The 22,232-nt window shown below is 35.1% G+C and overlaps 1 protein-coding gene across 1 annotated transcript in view; it reads right to left on the bottom strand.

The window, feature by feature from the left end:
* The window catches only part of Pkd2l2 (polycystin 2 like 2, transient receptor potential cation channel), a 32,067-nt gene that overhangs the window by 3,681 nt on the left and 6,154 nt on the right, over positions 1 to 22,232 (bottom strand). Inside the window, exons 4-12 of the mRNA XM_048811869.1 lie at positions 21,630 to 21,886; positions 18,599 to 18,820; positions 14,800 to 15,028; positions 11,766 to 11,936; positions 11,140 to 11,321; positions 5,069 to 5,189; positions 3,312 to 3,413; positions 1,641 to 1,705; positions 249 to 303 (exon numbers count right to left, since the gene is read on the bottom strand). Of these exons, the coding sequence (XP_048667826.1) occupies positions 249 to 303; positions 1,641 to 1,705; positions 3,312 to 3,413; positions 5,069 to 5,189; positions 11,140 to 11,321; positions 11,766 to 11,936; positions 14,800 to 15,028; positions 18,599 to 18,820; positions 21,630 to 21,886 (1,404 nt within the window). The remainder of the gene's footprint in view (positions 1 to 248; positions 304 to 1,640; positions 1,706 to 3,311; positions 3,414 to 5,068; positions 5,190 to 11,139; positions 11,322 to 11,765; positions 11,937 to 14,799; positions 15,029 to 18,598; positions 18,821 to 21,629; positions 21,887 to 22,232) is intronic.

Genomic DNA, 22,232 nt, shown 5'->3' with positions numbered 1-22,232 from the left:
AAATAATGCTACAGTGAGTGTACACCTGGGGACCAGGGGATCTGGCTGAGAGTACTAGGAGAGAGGAAGCACCTGGGATCCAAATGGTATGTCTTAAATAAGAAAGGATCTCAATTCTGGGAAATATATTTAGAGATAACTACTACTTTTCTGAATAAAGAAAATCATTACAGTTCCTAACCAGAACTTTTTTGTAAGCAGATTTCGAATAAAGCTACCACTTATTTATGAAAAAATTTAAACCTTACATTTTCATCAAAGCCTTGTCTTCTGGCTTCTTCAGCCAATTCTCCACTGCTTTTGCTATGAGAAATACAAAATAAAAATCAGAGGCATACAAAAGTAAAAAGGGAAGTGATACCGTGAAATACATTCTGATTGATAGTAAGGATATGAATTGTATTCTTGTTTTTTATGATAATAAATCCTAATTATTTGGAAAATGTGATCAATAAGAGGTTCACATCTTTTGCTGTTTTTTTTTTTCTTTTTCTTTTTTTTTTTTTAAGAAAGTTTACTTTTTTGCCAGAGGTCTGGGTTTGTGAAGCATTTTGACACACATCATGGAATAAATGTGTGTAAAATTAAAAAATAAAATTAAGTATGAGTATTATCTGCAAGTGTTGTGTGTAAAATATTTTCATTTTAGATAGCTAAATATGTTTTCTCTCATTATAGGACTCTCCCAACTTCCTTTAAAGTTTTTTCTCGGGCTGGGGAGTTCAGTAGTAGAGCAGTTGCCTATGGTACACAAGGCTGTGGTTCAATCCCCAGTACCACCACCCCCCCCCCCAAAAAAAGCAAGAAACCTTTATCTGAGTAGTGCATTATATTCAATTTGTTTGGTGATACCAGGCATCGAACCCAGGGCCTCATGCATGCTAGACAAGTACTCTGCCACTGAGCAACATGCCAGGACTACTACATTAATTATATTTTATTTTTTGTGGTACTGAGAATTGAGCCCAGGGCATTTTACCACTGAGTTATATCCCTAGTTTTTGTTTTGTTTTGTTCTGTTTTGTTTTTTTTGAGACAGGGTCTCAGTAAATTGCTGAGGCTTGCATTCCCCCGGCCTCAGCCTTCCGAATCACTGGATTATAGTGAGTATGTGCCACAGCACCTAGTTATGTTAATTTTAAATTAGCTTAAGAGTTTCATGACATTCTCAGAAATTAGGAGGCACTACTGAATGTAATGACAATATATTTAGAATCACTACATTGGATGGTGGTAATTTTGAAATCAAAACCTTAACTCTCATTTTTTAAGTTTCTCCTATAATACAGATGGTTTCTGACTTAACCATGGGTCAATTTATTATTTTTCGACTTTATGATGATATAAAAGTGATATACATTCAGTAGAAACTTTAAATTTTGATCATTTCTACAGCTGAAATGCTAAGTCATCTTACTATGTTGGGTAGTGGCAGTAAGCTGTATCTCCCAGTCACAAAGAGAGACAACTGAGTCTAAAGTGTGCTATGTTGCCAGTGTTTTTTTGGATCCAGGTATACAATAAACACTTAACTATAAAAACAGCTTTGTGTTAGATGATTTTGCCCAATTGTAGGCTCCTTGATTCAATCCCTGGTACAAAATAAATAAATAAATAAAATTTAAGAAAAGTCATCTTACATATTTACGTCTTCATCTTTTTGAGCTTTCTTCAGTTTGAGTTTCTCAAGTGCATTAAAACAACCCTGTACATAATTAAAAATAGTTTAAAACTTCACCAAAAATATAGCCTGTATTAGTAATGTTTAACCAAAGTAAATTAAATATGAAATATTTATCTCTAGGGACTGCTGTCCTAAAGAAACGTCATGATTATCCTTTCACGTTGCTATCATCTTTGGTTTTTACCTTTGTGAAAAAGCAAAAGGGGTTAATTCTCATGAGGGCATCACACTTGAAAAAAAATCTTTTATATGTATTAATATGCATTAAGGATATTAACACTTTTAATATTTGCACCAACATCATACTCCAGATAAAGGATGAAAAGTAATCCACAGTTAAGCTCTATGCAAGGGGTTCGGTCATCTTAATAGTTTTCTTTTACAGATAAGTTCTTGGAAGAAGTTCTTAAGCCCCACTAACCCCATAACTACTAGGACTTTTTCTCTGTGAAGTGCTATGCTTAGACCCATGGGGTATGTAGAGATGTCTAGAGAAAAGGCAGATTCCACTTCATCAAGAATAGAATGTTGGCAAGAAAGCCAGGAGCTATGAGAATATTTCAGCATTAGAAGAATACGTGAAAGCACAGTGCTCAAATTACCTGGGAAATAGGTGATGTAAAAAGGGCTTAAATAACTGTAGTTAATGAAGATGGATTGTGACTATGAGGCTTGACAAGGGCTTGGAGTATTGAGTAAAGACTTTGGATCTATTTTGAAAGGTCCAGGGAAACTGATAGGATCAGAGTAGGAATTGCATGGAAAGAAAGCTAGAACAGTTATGAAGAGCTGCCATAGGGAAGGTTGGTGAAACCTACAGAAAGCCATAATCTAGTGGTGGCAGTGAGAATTCCAAAAGATTCTTGAATTCCACAAAGACTAGTAAGATCTGTAGGGAGAAAATACACATGGGCCATATCAGAAGACTATATGAAAGGGAAGGAAATAAGTCTTGAGCCAGGAGTGACTGAGAATAATATTACAATTAATGGAAACAGGAAAGTGAAGAAGACAGGGTACATGGAATTCTCAGTTTATATTGTGTAGAAATTTGCCAGAATCTAAATTGAAAACTTTTGAGAGGGAAGAAATAAAATAATATTAAGTAATCCTATTTACTATTTGATATATGGAGCTCTGAAATAATTTCAGCTACTTTTTAAAAATTTTTTGTTTTAATTAGTTACACATGACAGTACAATGACCTTGACATATCATACATTTGAATCAGATGGGATATAATTTCTCATTTTTCTGAGTGTACAGGTTGCAAAATCATATTGGTCATGTAGTCACATATATACACACAGTAATAATAATGTCTATTTCATTCTACTATCCTTCCTATCCCCCCATCCCCTCTCCTCCCCTCCCATCACTTCTCTCTACCTAATCTAAGGTAACGCTATTCTTTTTTTTTTTTCCTCACATCTTCATACATGTATTTTAAGCCAGAGAGAATACTTCACGCCCCTAGTAAAGTAGTGCAAATATGAGTAACACTGGGTCAAAAAACAAAACCCCAGGAAGAAAGACCACCACCAGTTGGGGGTTTAAGTGTTTTTTGACCCAAGAACTAGGAATACAGTTTGCTTTAGAATTATAGTTAGAAAAGAATTTGACATACCTTTTTAATCATGTTACCAAGTTCAAAATCTGGTCTTCTGCCTATTGAATAATCAGCTTTCACTTCAGAATAGGTGTCATTAATTATTGCCAAGAACATGTTCTAGGGAGAAAATTCACACAATTATTTCAATAGATACTTTTGCTGTTGTTGCTGTACTGGGTATTGAACCCAGGGGCACTCTATCTCTGAGCTACATCCCTAGCCCTTTTTATTTTTTGAGATACACAGTTTCTCTAGGTTGCTGAGGTTGGCCTTGAACTTGCACTCCCCTACCTCAGTCTCTCGAGTTACTGGGATTACAGGCATATGCCACCATTGCTAGGCTAAAGCTTAGCTTAAATGTTAGTGATTTTAAAGCAGATGTAGTAGCACATGCCTGCAGTCCCGGCTATCTGGGAGGCTGATGTAGAAGAATTGCTTAAGCCCAGAAGTTCAAGACCAGCCTGAGCAAAATAGTGAGATTTTGTCTCAAAAAAAAAAAGTGACTTTAAAAAGTGTCGTGTCATGGAATTTGGGGGTGGGGTTATGGCTCAAGGGTAGAGTGCTCGCTTAGTAGTCTGAGGCCCTGGGTTCGATCCTCAGCACCACATAAAAAATAGATAAAATAAAGGTATTTTACAACTAAAAAATATTTTTTTAAAAAATACTGGAATTTGGGGCTGGGGATGTGGCTCAAGCGGTAGCGCGCTCGCCTGGCATGTGTGCGGCCCGGGTTCGATCCTCAGCACCACATACAAACAAAGATGTGTGTCCGCCGATAACTAAGAAATAAATATTAAAAAAAAAAAAAATACTGGAATTTGTAAAATTAGATTCAAGTTTTAAATTAACCCATTTGGGGCTGGGGATGTGGTCTAGTGGTAGAATACTTGCCTCACATGCATGAGATCCTAGGTTCAATCACCAGCATTGCCAAACCAAAAAGTAACCCATATACTCAATAACAAGTGGCTATGCAGAGTACAATGGAACACATATAGCCTGTGGATACAGGCAAATATGATAAATGAGAAAGATAGCGTAAAATAGTGTCTGACCTGGTTACTAATGTTATAATTTATCAATATTACATATCAGAAAAAAATTTAGAGTAATTATATGTTCATAAGGGATTTGTTGTTTGTTTTTAAGTTCTATGAAGTTGCTTAAATTTCCCGTCTGACTGCAACTACTAATGACCAGATAACACAATAATATTGTCGCCCCTAGTCCAGCTTTCCACCTTTAACTCTGTCACCCTGAGGACTCTTGAATATCACTGGGGAATTACTTCTATGCATGACAAAAAGCATTTTCATGGAAGACATTAACAGTGCCTTGACTGGGAGGCAAGTTTCCTTTAATAGGAAACTCAAAGAGACTTGTTCTGAGTATGTCTGAGAGGCCCATCTTAGTGACTCCTAGAAAATCACAAAGGGGTGAGTTTTTAGCCATAAGAGCTGTAAGCCATTGAAATATGGGAATAGCTGAATTCCCTGCCTGAAAAGACATAGGACCTTCACATTTTGTTTAAAGGATTTAGCACATTCCTTGTTAAAATAAGCACCTATTATGATCCCATTTCCCATTAACAACTTGAAAATATTAGTAGTCACTAGTCTACAAAAATGGATTATTAGGAATCCATGCCATTAATAAATGTCAGTGTTCTTAACAGGTAGAAAGTAATACTACAATTTCTTTTAAATGAGTAATTCCATTTTTTAAAAAATGTAGGGAAAAAGGCAGAGGAGAGAATATATAGTTATTCTTACCAGCAGGACAAAGAACACAAAAAAGATAAAAGTGATGAAGTAAATGGGTCCCAAGATCCAATTGGCTTGCTGAATACCAGCAAAATTACAATCTCCAAGAACAATTCGAAATTGTGTAAATCTTTGGTAAGAAGAAAGAAGAACATTAGAAAATATTACCTCCTTTTCTGTACATACATGACAACTGTTGGGAGTTGTCTTTAGGAAAGTAGCTGCATATACCCTCTGGTTTTAATTATTACTGCAGAGTTCTATAAAATGATGTGGAAAAGTCCCCTTAAGGCAAGACTTGAGTCACCTACCTCAGTTGCTGAACAGGTAGTTTAGGAAATGATAGATTTCAATTTGTTTAACCAATGTGAATTCAGTGTTCATTTACAACATTTGAATCTTGAGATAACTATTTACAAATGGTTTTGGCAGTGACTTCCTTGACCATTTCTGTGCCCTTCTAGAAGTGAACACTTTTAGTTTACCAATGATTTTCAACCCAAGAGCCCTAAAGGTTCTAATGTCAACGGTGTGTTTAATTTTTGTCTTAACTAACTCGATTTTTCCAACAATTTGTCTCTTGGTAGTCTCAAAGTGCTGGTAATGATCCTCAACATGGTCCTGGGGTTTATTTTATCCTTACTCTAAGAACTCAGTTTCAATGTGAAATACCATTTAAAATATTACAGACCTTCATTTTTCTCATTTTAAAAATGAAAATTAAGAAATTGAAGGGCTGAGAAAATGGGTCAGTGGTAGAGCACTTACCTAGCATCAGGGATATATACTCGCCTTTACATCAGAAGTATAATTTATAAATTGTGTGTTTCTTTAAGGGTTAATCCTGGAAGCAAGGGTTTGGTTTGGTTTGGTACTGGGGATTAAAGCCAGGGGCACTTAACCACTGAGCCACATCCCCAGCCCTTTTTTGTATTTTATTTAGAGACAGGGTCTCACTGAATTGCTTAGGGCTTCACTAAGTTGCTGAGGCTGGCATTGAAATTGTGATCCTCCTGCCTCAGCCTCTGGAGCCACTGGGATTACTGTAAGGCACCACCATGCCCAGCCAGGAAGCAATTTTTAATAGTATGTTAAAACTCTTCATGATTATTCAGTTGGTCAAAAGGGAGGCAGTTTCTCTTTTTGCTTTTGCCAATCACATAAAAGGAAACAAGGCTATCTACAATAAAGAAAGAAAACACATTGAAATAAATGGGCTAATTGGAGTCCTAGGACTCAAACGTCTGAATTTCCTCCCTAGTACCTAGGTAAGACCTGACCAAACCATACAGTATTCATCCTCCCCTTAATACTGGTTTGTAATGTTCTACATAAGGTAGAGAAAATGCTGAAATGAAAGAAGACTAAATAGTTTTTCCTTTCTGGCATAGGAGAATAAGAAAATTGTTTTAGTGTTTCTAATGTCATTTTTAAAAATCTTCTAGTTAAAGGCATCATTTCTCATTCTTTTCTCCTTTCCAGAAACTAGCTCAATAACTAAAGCTCCATTCAGCCCTTTTCTACCAGGAAAGTGTTTAGATACCTCTGTTCTGTAGAAAATGATGAGAATAAAAACCTAAGCAGGGCTGGGGATGTGGCTCAAGCGGTAGCGCGCTCACCTGGTCTGTGTGCGGCCTGGGTTCGATCCTCAGCACCACATACAAAGATGTTGTGTCCACCAAAAACTAAAAAATAAATATTAAAATTCTCTCTCTCTCTTTCTTTCTCTCTCTTAAAAACAAACAAACAAACAACAACAACAACAACAAAAAAAACCTAAGCAATCTACCCAATGGTTATAATTACATAGGAACTGGAGACTCCAGACACAAAAGGAGTATTTGCCCCTTTTCTCCTATTAATTTGGAGCTTATACGTTTTTTCTGTTCCCTCTCCTTCCAAGCTAAAAGAAACAAATGTTGCCTCAGCAGAGAGGGTTAATTGAGTGAAAATACTACTTTGTAACTTCTTGACACCCTTCCTAACTTTCCAGAGTTCTTCCTTACTGAATTAAAATAACTACCAGATTGTTCAGTAGTAGTGTGCCATTTGTCATTAATGTGACCTTTCAGTCTCACTTAGAAGCATTGATTTGGTAGTAGCTACTTCTAAGCATTCTCCAAATATTCTCTATTCCACTCTCTGCGCTCTTTTGTGACTCAGATTCAATGTATATGACTTTCTCATTCTATTCCTTATATCGCATACCCTCTTTCAATATTTTGTCTTTCAGTAATACACTTTTGATCATTTGTTCTGATCTGTGTTCTGCTTTTCTCATCCCTCTGTGTTTTATTTGCTGTCACCTTATCAATGGAGCTTTTAATCTCAGCTACTGTGGTTTTCAGTTCTAAAATTCTACTTTTGGTATTTTTCCAAATATGTCACTTTTTATATTGTCTCCTTTTCTGAAGACATTTTTTGACTTGTGTTCTTTCAAAATATAAGTATTGTTTAATAAGTATTTCAATTTCTAAAGTCTTTGAAGTTTGTGTTGTCTGTTATATCTGCTTGTCTTGATGATGATTTTTCTTCTCCCTTATGTACCAAGTTATCTTTAATTGTGAGAAGCACATTATATATGAAAAAAATTACTTGTAGAAGTAATTTGTGGGTTGGGGTTATGGCTCAGTGGTAGAACACTTGCCTAGCATGCATGAGGCACTGGGTTCATGCAGCACATAAAAATAAAATAAAGGTATTGTGTCCACCTACAACTAAAATATATATTTAAAAAAGAAAAGAAATAATTTGTGACCTAAGAGGAAGGTAACTTTCTCCAGAGAGGCTTTCTGTGTCAGCCAAGTAGATGGAAACATTCTAGCTTGGGACCATCTTAAGTTCAAGACCATGATACCTAGGTGAATGAACCCAAGCTTCAAGTCTCTATCATGGATTTACCTTTAATTTGAAATTACAGTGACTCAAGCTTCCTATTTGATGTGTGGAAGATGATCAGACAGACCTTCCCTAAACACACACATTTTGTTCAGACTCTGGGCTTTGCTTTCTGTCTTTTCCTGAGAGTTGGCCAGAAACACATTTATTTCGTCAGCTATTTCTTCTAGATCAGCAAAAAATGCCTTCAGGGAAGGATTCTGGGAAGATGGTGGAGATGGAAGTGCCCAGAATCTGTCCCCCACTCCACACACACCTAAATAAAAATTGTACTGGAAAAATCTGTCTAATGTAACTATTTTGAAAATCTGGAGTCTATTAAAGAAGTCCTTCAACTTTCATAATAAGACTTGAACAGTAAATTGTGGTTAATATTTGGTTTGTTTCAGTTCAGCTCAGCAGTAGCTATGCATCCCCCAACCCAGTATCAAGCTGGTATCCACGCACATGTTTCTGGAGCAGCTTTATATGCAACTTGCAAAGGACAGGATGGGGAGTAAAGACCATGTCCTCCAAATATTAGGGCTTATGTTCCAATTGTTTGGTGCTAATCGAAAAGACGCAGATACAGAGGTGGGGAACCATTGTTGCCACCTATTCCGCATTGCTTCAAGTATCTTTTCTGACTGAAACGTCCTTGGAATTTTAAAGGGCTGACATCTTCTCCCTCCCACGCTGTATTTTTCTTTTTTCCCTTTGGGGAACAGGTATTAAAGATAGAACAACCAAAAGCAATTGCAAATACAGAAGTTATAAAGTCAATGTGCAATACAGAGAAAGACACAGGCTCAGAGAAAACTAAGATCTTATGTTTATAACTCAAGCTGATCCCCAGCATGGAAATAGATAATAGCAGCTAAAAAAAAAAAAAAAAAAAAAAAAACAATAAACAATAAAAATACCAAAAAGAAAAAAAATTCTAGACCTGAAAAATACAAAAACTAAAATGAAAATTTCACTAGAGGCATTCAAAGGCAGATTTGAGCTGTGGAAGAATGAATCAGTGAACTTGAAGGTAGGATGAATGAGGTTATTGAATCTGAGAAATAGGAAAAAGATTGAAGAAAGATGAACAGATCCTTGGGGACCGGTGGGACATCATCAAGCAAGCTTGTCATATACAATTGTGTGAATTCCAGAAGGAGAATAGAGAGAGAGGAACAGAAAAATTATTTGCATAAATAATGGCCGAAAACTTTGGTGAAAGATAAGAATATCTTCTTATCTCAGGGAACTCAAAGAGCTGAGCACAGTGGCACACACCTGTAATCACAGCAGCTCAGGAAGCTGAGGTGGGAAGATCACACATTCAATGCCAGCCTCAGCAACTTAAGCTCTAGGCAAAATAAAAAGGGCTAGAGAAATAGCTCAGTAGTAAAGCACCCCTGAGTTCAATCCCCAATGCTCAAAAAAGAAGAAAAGGAAAAGAAAAAAGATAAATTCAAAGATACCCACAACAAAACATACTGTCAAACTATCAAAAGGCAAAGACAATCTGGATAGCAGTGACAAAAGCAACATCACATATTGGGAATTCTCAGTAAAAATATCAGCATATTTCTCATCAGAAACACAGTGGACTGGTATGTTCAAAGTTCTAAACGGAAAAACAAAATAAATTCAACAAGAATCCTGAATCTGGCAAAACCGTCCTTCAAAAGTGAGAAAGAAATTAGGTAATTTCTAGATAAGTAAAAGCTTAGGGAGCACATTACCACTAGACCTGTCTTACAAATCTGAAAGGGAGTCCTACAGGTTGAAATGAAAGCACACTAAACCGTAACTTAAAGGCATATGAAGGAGTATAGATCTCAGTAGAGGATAAATATGTGGGTAATTATAAAAGTTATTGTTGGCCAGGAGCACACCCCTGTAATACCAGCAGCTTGGGAGGCTGAGGCAGGAGGATCATGGTTCAAAGCCAGCCTCAGCAAAAATGAGGCACTAAGCAACTCAGTGAGACCCTGTCTCTAAATAAAATACAAAATAGGGCTGGGGATGTGGCTAGTGGCCGAGTTAAATCCCTAAGTTAAATCCCCGGTACCAAAAAAAAAAAAAAAAAAGTTGTAGCAACAGTTTTTAATTACATTTTTTAGTTTTCTACATAATTTAAACTTTTCAAATTATAGGTCATTTAAAGTTGAAAGGACTTTGGGGAGTAGTTATTCCAGTTCCTTCATTTTACAGATAAGAAAATTGAAGTCTAGAAAATATAAGTACCTAATGGCAGAACTGGAAACTAGAATTATATTCTCTTGGTTTGTAGTAAATTATTTTCATTGCTAATTTGGTAAAAGGTTAATTCAGAAAAATGCTATAAAATTTATACATTTTTACTTCAGTTATTTACATGTGGCTTGAAAAAAAGGCAACCTCAGACATTTCTTTAGTTTCTCAAAAATTTAGTGAAAGGTCATGGACAATTAATTAAAGCAAACAAACTTATTGCAGTACTTCTTAGAGCCAAAAGTAAATATACACTGCAAATATCCAAACTGTTGACGCAAAATTTCCCAAACTTCCTTAAATATAAAGCCATTTCTCCCAATTTTGATCTAGAATTCCAACAGAACAAATTTTAAGAATTGATTAACATATTTTTTTCATACAGATTGTAGTTGCTTTGTTTACTCAAAGTAAATCTATGAAAATATTTTGTTCTTAATGAAAAGGCTGAATGCTTTGCTAGAAATTGTATCTAGTCACTTTTATAAACTTGTTGCCTATTTTTTACTGCTTTATGCACATAAAGCTATTTTTAAAATACATATTTGGCAGATCAACATAGGACAATCAAGTCAATATCAATTTTTTTAATATTTTTTGTTTTTTAGTTGTAGTTGGACACAATACCTTCATTTTTTTTTTTTTTATGTGCTGCTGGGGATCGAACTCAGTGCCCTGCACAAGCTAGGTGAGCGCTCTACCGCTGAGCCACAACCCAAACCCCTCAAGGTAATATCAATTTAAAGATTAAGATGGAGCCCTTTAATACTTAAAAATGGATATCACCATCCATTGGGATCCTTCAATCCCAAACCTTACTTTGAATATGGCAGTTAGTCTTCAATGAAAGTATTGAACCAAGTTTAAATTAATAATTCTTATATTACCAATAATCATGGGCCTTGCCATGATTTGGGGTTACATATACAGAAAATATAATTACACTAAGAGCTTACATGGAATTTTGAAAAGTGGAAAAGTCGTCAACCTGTGATCCAAAAACAAGAAATCCTAACTGGGCGTAAGCAAAGAATATTATAAAAAACATGATGGCAAATCCTACTATGTCTTTGATACAGCGAGACAAAGTTGATGACAGCTGAGACATTGTCTTATTAAAGCTTATGAATTTGAATATCTGAAAAAGAACAAATTTAATTGAAATAGTAGAATCAAATTTATTAATTACTTAAATTAATTTGAGAACTGTGCTTCAAATTAAATGGGAAACTTAATGATAATCAAGGGTGTTTGAAGATTTCCAGCCAACATGGAAGTCCACACTACTTTTTTTTAATAGTTTTTTTTTTAATATTTTTTATTAATTGTTGATAAAGTTTTTATTTTATTTATTTGTATGTAGTTCTGAGAATCAAACCCAGTGCCTCACACATGCTAGGCAAGCGCTCTACCACTAAGCCACAATCTCAGCCCAGGCCAAACTACTTTTAAAATCACTTTTTCAAAACAAACAAACAAAAACAATCACTTGTTCAAAAAATACCTTTTTTCCCTTTATCACTTCAAGTTGCTATTATACTAGTATAGTGTTATCTTATGTAATCTAATAAAATACAAATACCTTTATCCATGCAAAGAAGATGGTAACAGCAATTATATTGTTATAATAAACGTGCCAGTATGCAAGAAAATAGAAATCTGAATATTTTTCAGTATTTTCCAATAGCTGTCCAAGTAAGAGAAAAAGTTGTATATTACAGTATATGTTGAAGGAAACAGCTGTAAAGCACAACTAAAAAATGGAAAAATAAGAAAGGTTAAATTAGAAATTATTTCTACTTCTAAATATTGCCAGCTTATGAAGAAATACTTGAAAAAGGTCAGACACAGTGGTGTATGCCTGTAATCCCAATGACTTTGGAGGCTGAGGCAGGAGGATCACAAGCTTGAGTCCATCCTCAGCAATTTAGTAAGACCCTGTCTCAAAATTTTAAAAAAATAATAAAAAATAAAAAGGGCTGGGGATGTAGCTCAGTGGCAGAGGGCCCCCGGGTTCAATTCCCAGAACAAAAAAATGTTAGTAAATTTTGAGCAATTTGGGAGGCTGAAACAGGAGAAGGGCATTTGACGCCAGCCCAGGCAACCTAGACCCTGTCTCAAAATTAAAAATAAAAAGGGCTGGAGATGTAGTTTAGTGGTAGAATGCCCCTGAATTCAATCTCCAGTACTGAAAAAAAAAAGAGTTTAATAAAAAGTGAGGGACAGAGCATATACATTTTTACAATCCTTAATGTACAGAAATTGAAAGTAGTATAATTCTCATAAACATGAAGACATTCATTCCCTGGACCATCCTAATTTACCTACCTGCTTTTTTTAGTCATAAAGCACAAGTGTATAAAAATGATGTTACTCTGCATAGGCCATAAGGGTTTCTGATCTATATAATACCTAAAAGTTGAATATTTTCTACCATGTAATATTACAAGGGAAAAAAACTGCAATTACAAAAAATAAACCCTTCTAGAATGCCTTAACAACCATTTTAAAAGCAGGTTTCAGGTCCAGATTATTTTAGGCAACAGAGCTTCATAACTGCCATGAAACAATTCATTTGCTTTTCTTGCTTGAAATACCCATATGGTTAAACATTTAATTCTGTGCCCTTTGTTAGATATTACTGGAGAGATAGATGGTACACTATCTGAGAAATATTCAATCTGGTTTTGGGAAACAAGCCTTAGATACTAGATTGGCTATAACTACAGGCCAAAAAGGGAAAAGATCAGATTGTAAAAGCCGGACATATTTGTTCATTGACTATTCCTAATTTCAAGCTCATAACATTTTGTATTGTCCTGCTTAAATCTGTTTATTTTAGAACATTCCCATCACTAGACCTGGCAGTCTTTAGTGGGTTTTTTTAAAATATTTTTAGTTGTAGAGGGACATAATTCCTTTATCTTAATTTATTTGTTTTTATGTGGTGATGAGGATCAAACACCAGTGCCTCACACATGCTAGACAAGCACTCTACCACTGAGCCACAACCCTGGCCCAGTCTTTGGCATTTCTTAAGGGACTATTTCCCAGTCCTGGTGCGTTTGTGCCCACAAGGTATCCTCTGGTTGCTCAAGCCCCCTCCTCACCTTCAGTTTTTGCCTAGTTTTGTCTTCACCTTACTTTCTCAATTTAGTGTGAGGAGAAAAGCAAATTTAGACAACGTCAAAGAGTACATTTTAAAGAAACCTGGAAAAAAATTGCTCAAAAAGATTCATGATAAATGAGACATGAGGGCTTGTAAGGGATAATTTTTTTTTCTTTTTCTTTCTTTTTTTTTTAAGAAGTCTTACTCACTCTGTTACCCACATCTGCTTCATCTTGGACTCAAGTGACTCTCTTGACTTCATGCTTTCAAGCAGCTGGGACCTCTAGGCACTCACCATCAAGTCAACAAAAATACTTTTATTTTTTTGAGTGTGGGTAGAGAAACCCACTATGTGCTTTAATTCATATTTATGGACTCAATCACCTTGTTCTAGGGATTAAAAAAATTTTTTTAGTTGTTAATGGACCTTTATTTTATTCCTAAATTTAAGCACACTGCTGAGAATTGAGCCCAGTGCCTCACACATACAAGGCAAGTGCTCTACCACTGAGCCACAACCCCAGCTCTGTTCTAGGGACCTTTGTTTTGTTTTCTTCTTTTCATGTTGGGTTTTTTTTTTTTTTTAATTTGTTTAAGTTGTTGCTGGACCTTTATTTTATTCATTTATTTATATGTGGTGCTGAGAATTGAACCCAGTGCCTCACACATATGAGGAAAATGCTCTACCACTGAGCCACAAACCCAGCCCTCTTTTCATGTTTTTTATTATTATTTTTTGGACTCGGGATTGAACCCAGGTGCTCTCTTCCACTGATCTACATCCCGAGCCCATTTTTTTTGTTTTGTTTTGTTTTGAGACCAGGTCTTGCTAAATTGCCCAGGCTGACCTTGAATTTGTGACCCTCCTGCCTCAGCTTCCCAAGTAACTGGGATTACATGCTTGTGACATCATGCCTGGCCCCAGGGTTATTCTGGTTTCCTTTCCTCAAAAGTACTAGTGTGGGATGGTATGCCAGAATCTTATTGTTAACAGATGTCAAATCTATGGTATAAAGAACAATCACTACTGAGCTACATCCAGTCCTTTTTATTTTTCATTTTAAGATAGGGTTTTGGGGCTGGGGCTGTGGTTCAGCAGTAGAGCACTTGCCTGGCATGTGTGAGGCACTGGGTTTGATTCTCAGCACCACATATAAATAAATAAAGGTCATTGACAACTAAAAAAAAAAAAATAGATAGGGTCTCACTAAGTTGCTGAGACTGACCTTTGTATTTGTGATCCTCCTGCAATCTTAAGATTAGAGGCATGCACCACTGTGCTTAGCACCTGTTCTAGGTTTATGCTGGCCCTCCCAAATACCAATTAAAAAATAATTCTGCCTTTTAGGGGCATATTATTAGTATGTGCTGTACAATTCATTTTATGTTTGATACTTCTAGCTTTCAAAATAAATCCCAGGTGAATAGAAATTCTGTTTTTTACATCTCCCTCATTGGTAGGTTCATATGTGATCCCCTTAGATGATACATATGAATATATACTCACCACCAAAAGTAGTAATTCTAGCCAGTTCCAAATACTTTTTAAATAAGCAGACTTAAATTCTTTTATTTTCTTGATTTCTTGTGTTGTGAAAACAACAAGAAAAATGCAAAATGTGACTTCACAGGAAGCAATAAAATAATCATAGTAGCTAACATATCTGAGGAGCTTCACAGAGTAAAACTGCCATGAAGTAAGTATTCCTCCAGTTGCAGGGAATTCTGCCACCAATCTGTAAAATCAGGTTTGTGAAAGTATGCATTTCAAGTAGTTGTATTTTAGTACTTAACTCAATGTGAAATTTCTAATCTATATTGATGCATTCTTTAATGATAATCGTATATTTTATAGATTTCCTTGAGGTCGTAAGTTCAATTTAAAATTTTTCTAGCTGGACATTATGGCACATGCCTGTAATCCCAGCAGCCTGGAAGGCTGAGGTAGGAGGACTGAGTTCAAAGCCAGCCTCAGCAATTTAATGAGGCCCTAAGCAATTCAGTGAGACCCAGTCTCTAAAAAAGGGCTGGGGATGTGGCTCAGTGGTTAAGTGCCCCAGAATTCAATCCCTGGTACTAAAAATAAAAAGTAATCTAAAATAAAAAGATGTGATTTTAGCCAGACTTTTAGTCTACTTTTTATTCAGATTGCTTGTTCATAACTGGAAATACTAATTTATCTCCATAGGAGGATGAGATGTTGTTCAAGAAAATGCTGTACTGTAGTTATTGTTATTAGGTAGGACTCTCTTCATAATACTTGAATATTTCAAAAGAAGGAAATAAATTTTCCCCTCTTCAGTTTATCAGAGAAAACTATCTTCTAAATGTCAAGGTCATATATTCTACTAAAACAAATATTTTCTGTTTACTTTAGGCATCTGATGTTGAAATATAAAGATTTATGTAAACAGAAGCACAAAAACTAATTTATGGCTGGGGTCATAGCTCAGTGGTAGATGCTTGCCTACCATGTGTGAGGGCCCTTGCCTACCATATTCAATTCCCAGGACTTCCCCTGTCAAATTAATTCCAATATTAATATATTTTGAGGTTGTTCACTGGATTACTAATGTAGTCCAAAACCTTAAGTAATTAGGAATTTGCAATAATTTAAGGAACAAGCATTTCTCTCACAATGTTACAGTGCAGTTATTACTACCTAAAGATACTAGCAAAATTTATTGGTAATGGAATAAAATGCTTCTAAAACAAACACAAAAACCAGACAAACAGAACTGTTAACATCTTGTACATGGTAGTTTCATGTTGGATTGGTGAGTGAAATCAAAGAAATTCAATATTATGATCTGAAGTGCAGAATAATAATGAAAAATTGTTTCATTTGATACAAACGGATAAACAGATATTGTCTTAGTGTAGACAATATGCTTCTATAGTTAACAGCTGTTTACATGTGACTTGAAAAAAGAAGGCAACCTCAGACATTTCTTTATTTTCTCAAAAATTTAGTGAAAGATCATGGACAATTAATTAATTAATTAAAGCAAACAAACCTATTGCAGTATTTCTTAGAGCCAAAAGTAAATATACACTGCAAATATCCAAACTGTTGGTGCAAAATTTCCCAAACTTCCTTAAATATAAAGCCATTTCTCTCAATCTTGATCTAGAATTCCATAGAACAAATTTTAAGAATTGATTAGCTATCATGTTAACTATCATGTTAACAGCTTCAAAATCTCCTGAAGTTTCTAAAAAATAATTTTTAATAAAGGTAACAGAATAAGTATAACACTTAGAGTACTTCATTTAACTTTAAGCCAGTTAACCTAATGATGCTTCCACTCTCATTTGGAACATAGATGTGATTATATGCTTTACTTTATCCTGACCAAGACTATTGGGAGGGTGATTGATATTGGTAAAAACTTCTGATTCTCTGAGGAAAAAAACAAGAATTACAGTATGAAAGACTATGTGGAGAGTTCATTTGTTTTATTCATTTATACAAATTTTAACAGCGATGATGTGTTTTATGAGGTGTTTTTGTTGTTGCACAAGAGCAAAATTCCCTGGTCTGAGAAAATTCTAATTCCATATTCCATTCAGAACAACAACAACAAAAAAGTAAGACCTATTAGAGAAAAGTAGATCACTAAAATTTTGCTTCTATAGTGGTTATTTTCCCACCCCTTCTTTCTAACAGAACCCTAATTGTATTCAGTCATCCCAGATGATTTAGGGGAAGCTGATTAAATCTCCAGACAGATCTAATCATGGTAATCCTATTTCCTTTGCCAGTATTTCATGCTAGAGTCTCATGAGTTCCATCAATTAGCATGGTCCAGGTTGGTAGGTGACCTAAGGTAACCAAATCAGACAAGCAGAGAGAATTTTTTTCTCTTTGGTTGGTATTTTCCTTTAAAGATATGAACAACATATAACCACTGTTGCTGCCTGTACACAACCATCTTGGGGAAGCTTAATACAAAAGAGCACAAAACTGCAGCCACCTTGGGGCTGGGGTTGTGGCTCAGTGGTAGAGTGCTCACCCAGCACATGGAGGGCGCTGGGTTCGATCCCCAGCACCACATAAAAATAAAGGTACTATGTCCAACTACAAGTAAAACAGGATATTTTTTTAAAAAATTGCAGCCACCTCAAAGAAATGAAGCAAGACCCTTGAACTTACTGCAAAAGGTATTTTCCTGACAGTGAAATTGCTGCTATATGGCAGAAATAAATTGTTATTGTTTAAGCTAAATTAAGTTGGTGTTTTCTGTTAAAACCAAAAGCCTCTTAAATGACTTAGTGGTGAAGAGCTAAGACCTAAGTCAATTAGCTTTTACTAGATAACAATCTATCAAAATGTTGTGGCTTACAAAATGTTGTGGCTTACAAGCTGAACTTGATCCATCTCAGCTAGTTTGGTATTATATCTGCCATTTGCCCCTGGACCCATTCATAATCTTTGAATTGGCTCCATTATATATGTCTCTCATCCTCCTTCTGGTTCCAACAAGTCAGCCCAAACATATCCTTCCATGGCTACTACAGAAGTGCAAGAGAGCAAGTTCTAATGTACCAACTCATTTCAAGCTTCTACTTATATATGCTAATCTTTCATTGGTCAATGCAAGTCACATGGTTAAACCCTGCATTATGAGCTGGAGCAGTGCCCGCTGCCCAGGGTGGCAGACAAATATATGAAAAATTGAGGCCATTTTTGCAATATGCCACAGGTTCTAATAATTGCTGGGATGCTGACAACTATATTACATGTAGTTTGAAATTTAAATTGCTCATTCTTTTTAAAATTTTTTTTTTAGTTGTAGATGGACATATACCTTTATTTTATTTATTTATGTGGTGCTGAGGCTCAAACTCAGTGCCCCATGCATGGGGGGGAAGCGCTCTACCACTGAGCCACAACCCTAGCCCAAATAGTTCACTCTTGAGACAAAAATGAATAATTTAATAAATAAGCTAATTCTGAAGGGAAGCCAAAAGATTTTAATAATCTGATAAAAAAGAAAACTGTCAACACTGCATGTCAGATTTGTGCAACTACAGAATTATAAGAAATTAGACTATATTTTCTTAAGCAATATGAAACTAACATATTGTATGTAATTCTCCATCTTCCTAGACATATTCTGAAATAATGAAACAACAAATGCAATGTTGCTTCAACTTCTTTTTCATTTTTGGCATAGAACTACATTATATTTAAAGCTCATGATTTTAATATCAGCATAAGTATGTACGAACTGAAAACCCAAGTGAGGGCCCTGGATGCTTTTTCAATTCAATATGCTAATATAGAACTTCAAGTCACTCACCTGATGATGCAAAACAGATTTACATTAGCATTGTATAGTGAAAAATCAATAAAAATAACTCTGGTCCCTCTTGTGATCCAGCTGTTCAGTCGAAGGTCAATGAACTTGTTTTTGGTTTCAGATTTTGATTTTGATAAAGTGAAAATAAAGCCCCCATTTCGGTAAACACCAACAAATCCCCAATGCCAAGGAGAACTGGTATTAGAAGTAGAATACATCCATCTGTTAGACATAAAAAAATTAATGAAGAGAAGAGAAAGCCTAATTGAAAAGTCTTCTAAGAATTTAAACTAATCTTTGATTCACATGTGGCAGTTTTTTAAAAGTTCTAGTAGAAAATTCGTTAAGTATTAGAATAATTTTGAAGTAAGACAGTGAGTTAAGGATTAAGTTCAAAGGACTAGGTGATATGAGAAAATATTTCAAAAATCATCTGTTGCCTGTTGGAACTTAAAAATCTACAAATGAGAATTTTTTTTTTAAACATGCTATACCTGTTGTCTTATGAGTCGTTTAGTCTTTGAGTGGGACAAGAATGTGGGTAGTTTGTCTTCACAGTTTGTCTCATTAAAGTAATATACCATTATAAATGCCAATAAGTAAAAATCTTATTTTAATTAAAGTACACACATCATGCCCAGTGTAGTGGTTGGGGGTACACCTAGTCCCAGCCCCTCAGGAAGCTGAGGTGGAAGGATTGCAAATTCAAGGACTGTCTGGGCAATTTAGCAAGACTTTGTCTCAAAATACTTTTTTTTTTTTTAAAGAAAGAAAGAAAAGAACTGGGGGTGTGATGTAGCTAAGTAGTGGAGAAAGAAATTGAACCCCCTGGGTTCTACAATACTATACACACCAAAAAAAAAAAAAAAAAAAAAAACACAAAATAAACTGCAATGTGTATAACCAAATTTTATTCCCTCAAAACATATTTCAAAGGTTATTCAAAGATTATTGCTTAAATTGCTTAAACATATTTTTCTAGTAATAATACTGTTTTTTGTGGGGGAGGGTGACACTGATACCATTAGGAAAATGTACTTATACTTTTATAAAAGGTTCACAGTTGTGTTTTTTTTTTTTTTGAGTACTTTCTGCACATGACTGTTAAACTGAAACAGAAAATTTTGCTACACCCACTCTCTACTGGTGTCCAATTTTTAACAGATAATATTTTCAATTAATGAATTTTATGCTTTAGACAAACAAGCAAAAATTGTTTCTTACTTTGGTTATGGAAGAATGACAGGTATTAACTCACAATTTCAGTTAAGTACAGGGATTATCCAAAACATGCTTGGTATTTAAAGTATTTGTAGTTGTTATGAAAATCTGAAAAATTATAATTTATAACTAAAAGATTGGTCTTAAGATTCCAATTTAATATGTGTAATTAAATAACTGATTTGTAATTTTGAGTTGAAAGGGGTGAATAATACAATATTTAATAGAATGCATCATTATATCACGAATTTATTAAATTTATAAGAATTATACAATCCCTTAAGAATGTCCAAAACTCATGTAAGGAAGAAATAAATAATTCAACAAAAACTACAAAGCAATTGTCATTATTATTATTATTACTATTAGTTTTTTGTTTTTTATTTATATATAGCAGTGGAATGCATTACAATTCTTTTACATATATAGAGCACAATTTTTCATATCTCTGGTTGTATACATAGTATATTCACACCAATTCGTGTCTTCATACATGTACTTTAGATAATAATGATCATGACATTCAACCATCATTAAACCTAGGGCGCTTAACCACTGAACTACATCCTCAGTCCTTTTTATTTTTTATTTCGAGACAGGATTTCACTAAGTTGCATAGGGCCTGGCTAAATTGCTGAGGCTGGCCTCGAACTTGCAATCCTCCTGCCTCAGACTCCCAAGCTGCTGGAATTACAGCCGTGAGTCACAACACCCAGAACAAAGCAACTATTCATCCTAGGGGTTCTGGGGAAGTTGTTCAGGAAAGGAAATATAATTAAAATTTATAACATAAATATTGACTAATGATTAAAAATAGTCATGGTATAACTATATTGAGAGACTAAAATGAGTAGAATGTGTGTGTAGAGGAGTAGCATATGAGAGCTACATGAAAAATTGCCTTCCAGATGGCCTTACAGATCCATAAACTGTAAAATCAAGTAATAGCAGTGCAAGGATGCTATTTGGAAACACGTATACAAGAAACAAATAAAAGAACAAAGAGTACCTGTTTCTGGAGGGTAGACCTTTGTAAACGTTTGTTATCACTTTGAAAAATACTAAACACAAAAAAGGTAGGGCTGGGTATGTAGGTCAGAGGAAGAATGCTTTCTAGCATATTTGAAGCCTTGGGTTCAATCACCAGTAATTAAAAAAAAAAAAGTTTATTCTTTCTACAATTTTCATAGGACAGACAAAGAGAGGTGGTGGTGCCAATGGCTTTGGGCTTCCACATTTTCAACATAAAGTGTAGATGGAGCATTAGCCTCAGCTACTTTGGAGAATAAGGCCACAGAATCTTTGTCAGGTGTCATCAGATGTAGCATCTACAGAGCAAAACTACCTTATTTTTTTAGTGTGTGGGCAGACACAAAAGATATCACTGAAGTAAGTAAGAGTGAGGAAGGAGAAAAGTGTCAGAGATATTTCCTAAGGATCCCACAAAGTTTTGGGGGTATGTTTGAGGGCATCTGGCCAGAACCAGAAAAACTGACTATTGGAAAAGCAACAAAATGATGTTTTACCCTGCATGCACTATAATTAAGCATTTCATATACTAAAGCCAGGAAAAAAATGAAAATGTTTTGCATCCTAAGGTAAGCAAACAACAAACCCCCAAACCCAAATAGGTTCACTCCCCTTTTTCTAAACACTGCTACATCCAAAAGTCTACTTTTGAAACTATTGTTATCACCTTACCTGCCAGACCCCAGCCTATATTACTTGGAAAATACACATATTTTTACAATTTGAAAAGATGCAATGGTTATCTGCTAAAAAAAATGTTACTATATAATTTTATACTTACTCAGTATTAGATTGGAGGCCAAAATCAGATAGGTCTTCATTTTCAGCAGTATATTTGTCATAACATTCAGTAATCAAAGACTGAAAGGATGAATAGACCTTGCATGTGTTATTGCGGACTTTTAGTTGTCGGACTCTGGGGACTCCTAGAATTATGTTCTCATAGTAGATGCGACTGCTGTTCTTCAAATTATACAGCTTCTGGTTAGTATACCATGAGTCCCAGTACAAACCTTCCAAAAGGGGTCCTTCCATATACTTCACAAAGGAAGATAAATGGCATGGGGAAAATATTTTCACATTAACAGAATCTACATTCATAACATTATACATAAGGGTATGAAAATTATTGAACATTAATATTAATAGTAATGATAATGATGCTTCTGTTGGTTAACACTTATTGAGCACTCACTATGTACTAGGCATTGCTCTAAGCACCTTATAATGTAATCCCATCACCCCTCTCTCCTTCCATATTAAAAATTGTCCATCAGCTTGGCTCAGGGGTGCACAACTGTAATCCCAGCAGTTTGGGAGTTTGAGGGAGGAGGATCACAAATTCAAGGCCAGCTTCAGCAATTTAGCAAGTTCCTAAGCAACT

This window comes from Marmota marmota, unplaced genomic scaffold (assembly GCF_001458135.2).
Source record: "Marmota marmota marmota unplaced genomic scaffold, marMar, whole genome shotgun sequence".
Lineage (NCBI taxonomy): Eukaryota > Metazoa > Chordata > Mammalia > Rodentia > Sciuridae > Marmota > Marmota marmota.
This window is presented reverse-complemented; position numbering and strand designations above follow the sequence as displayed.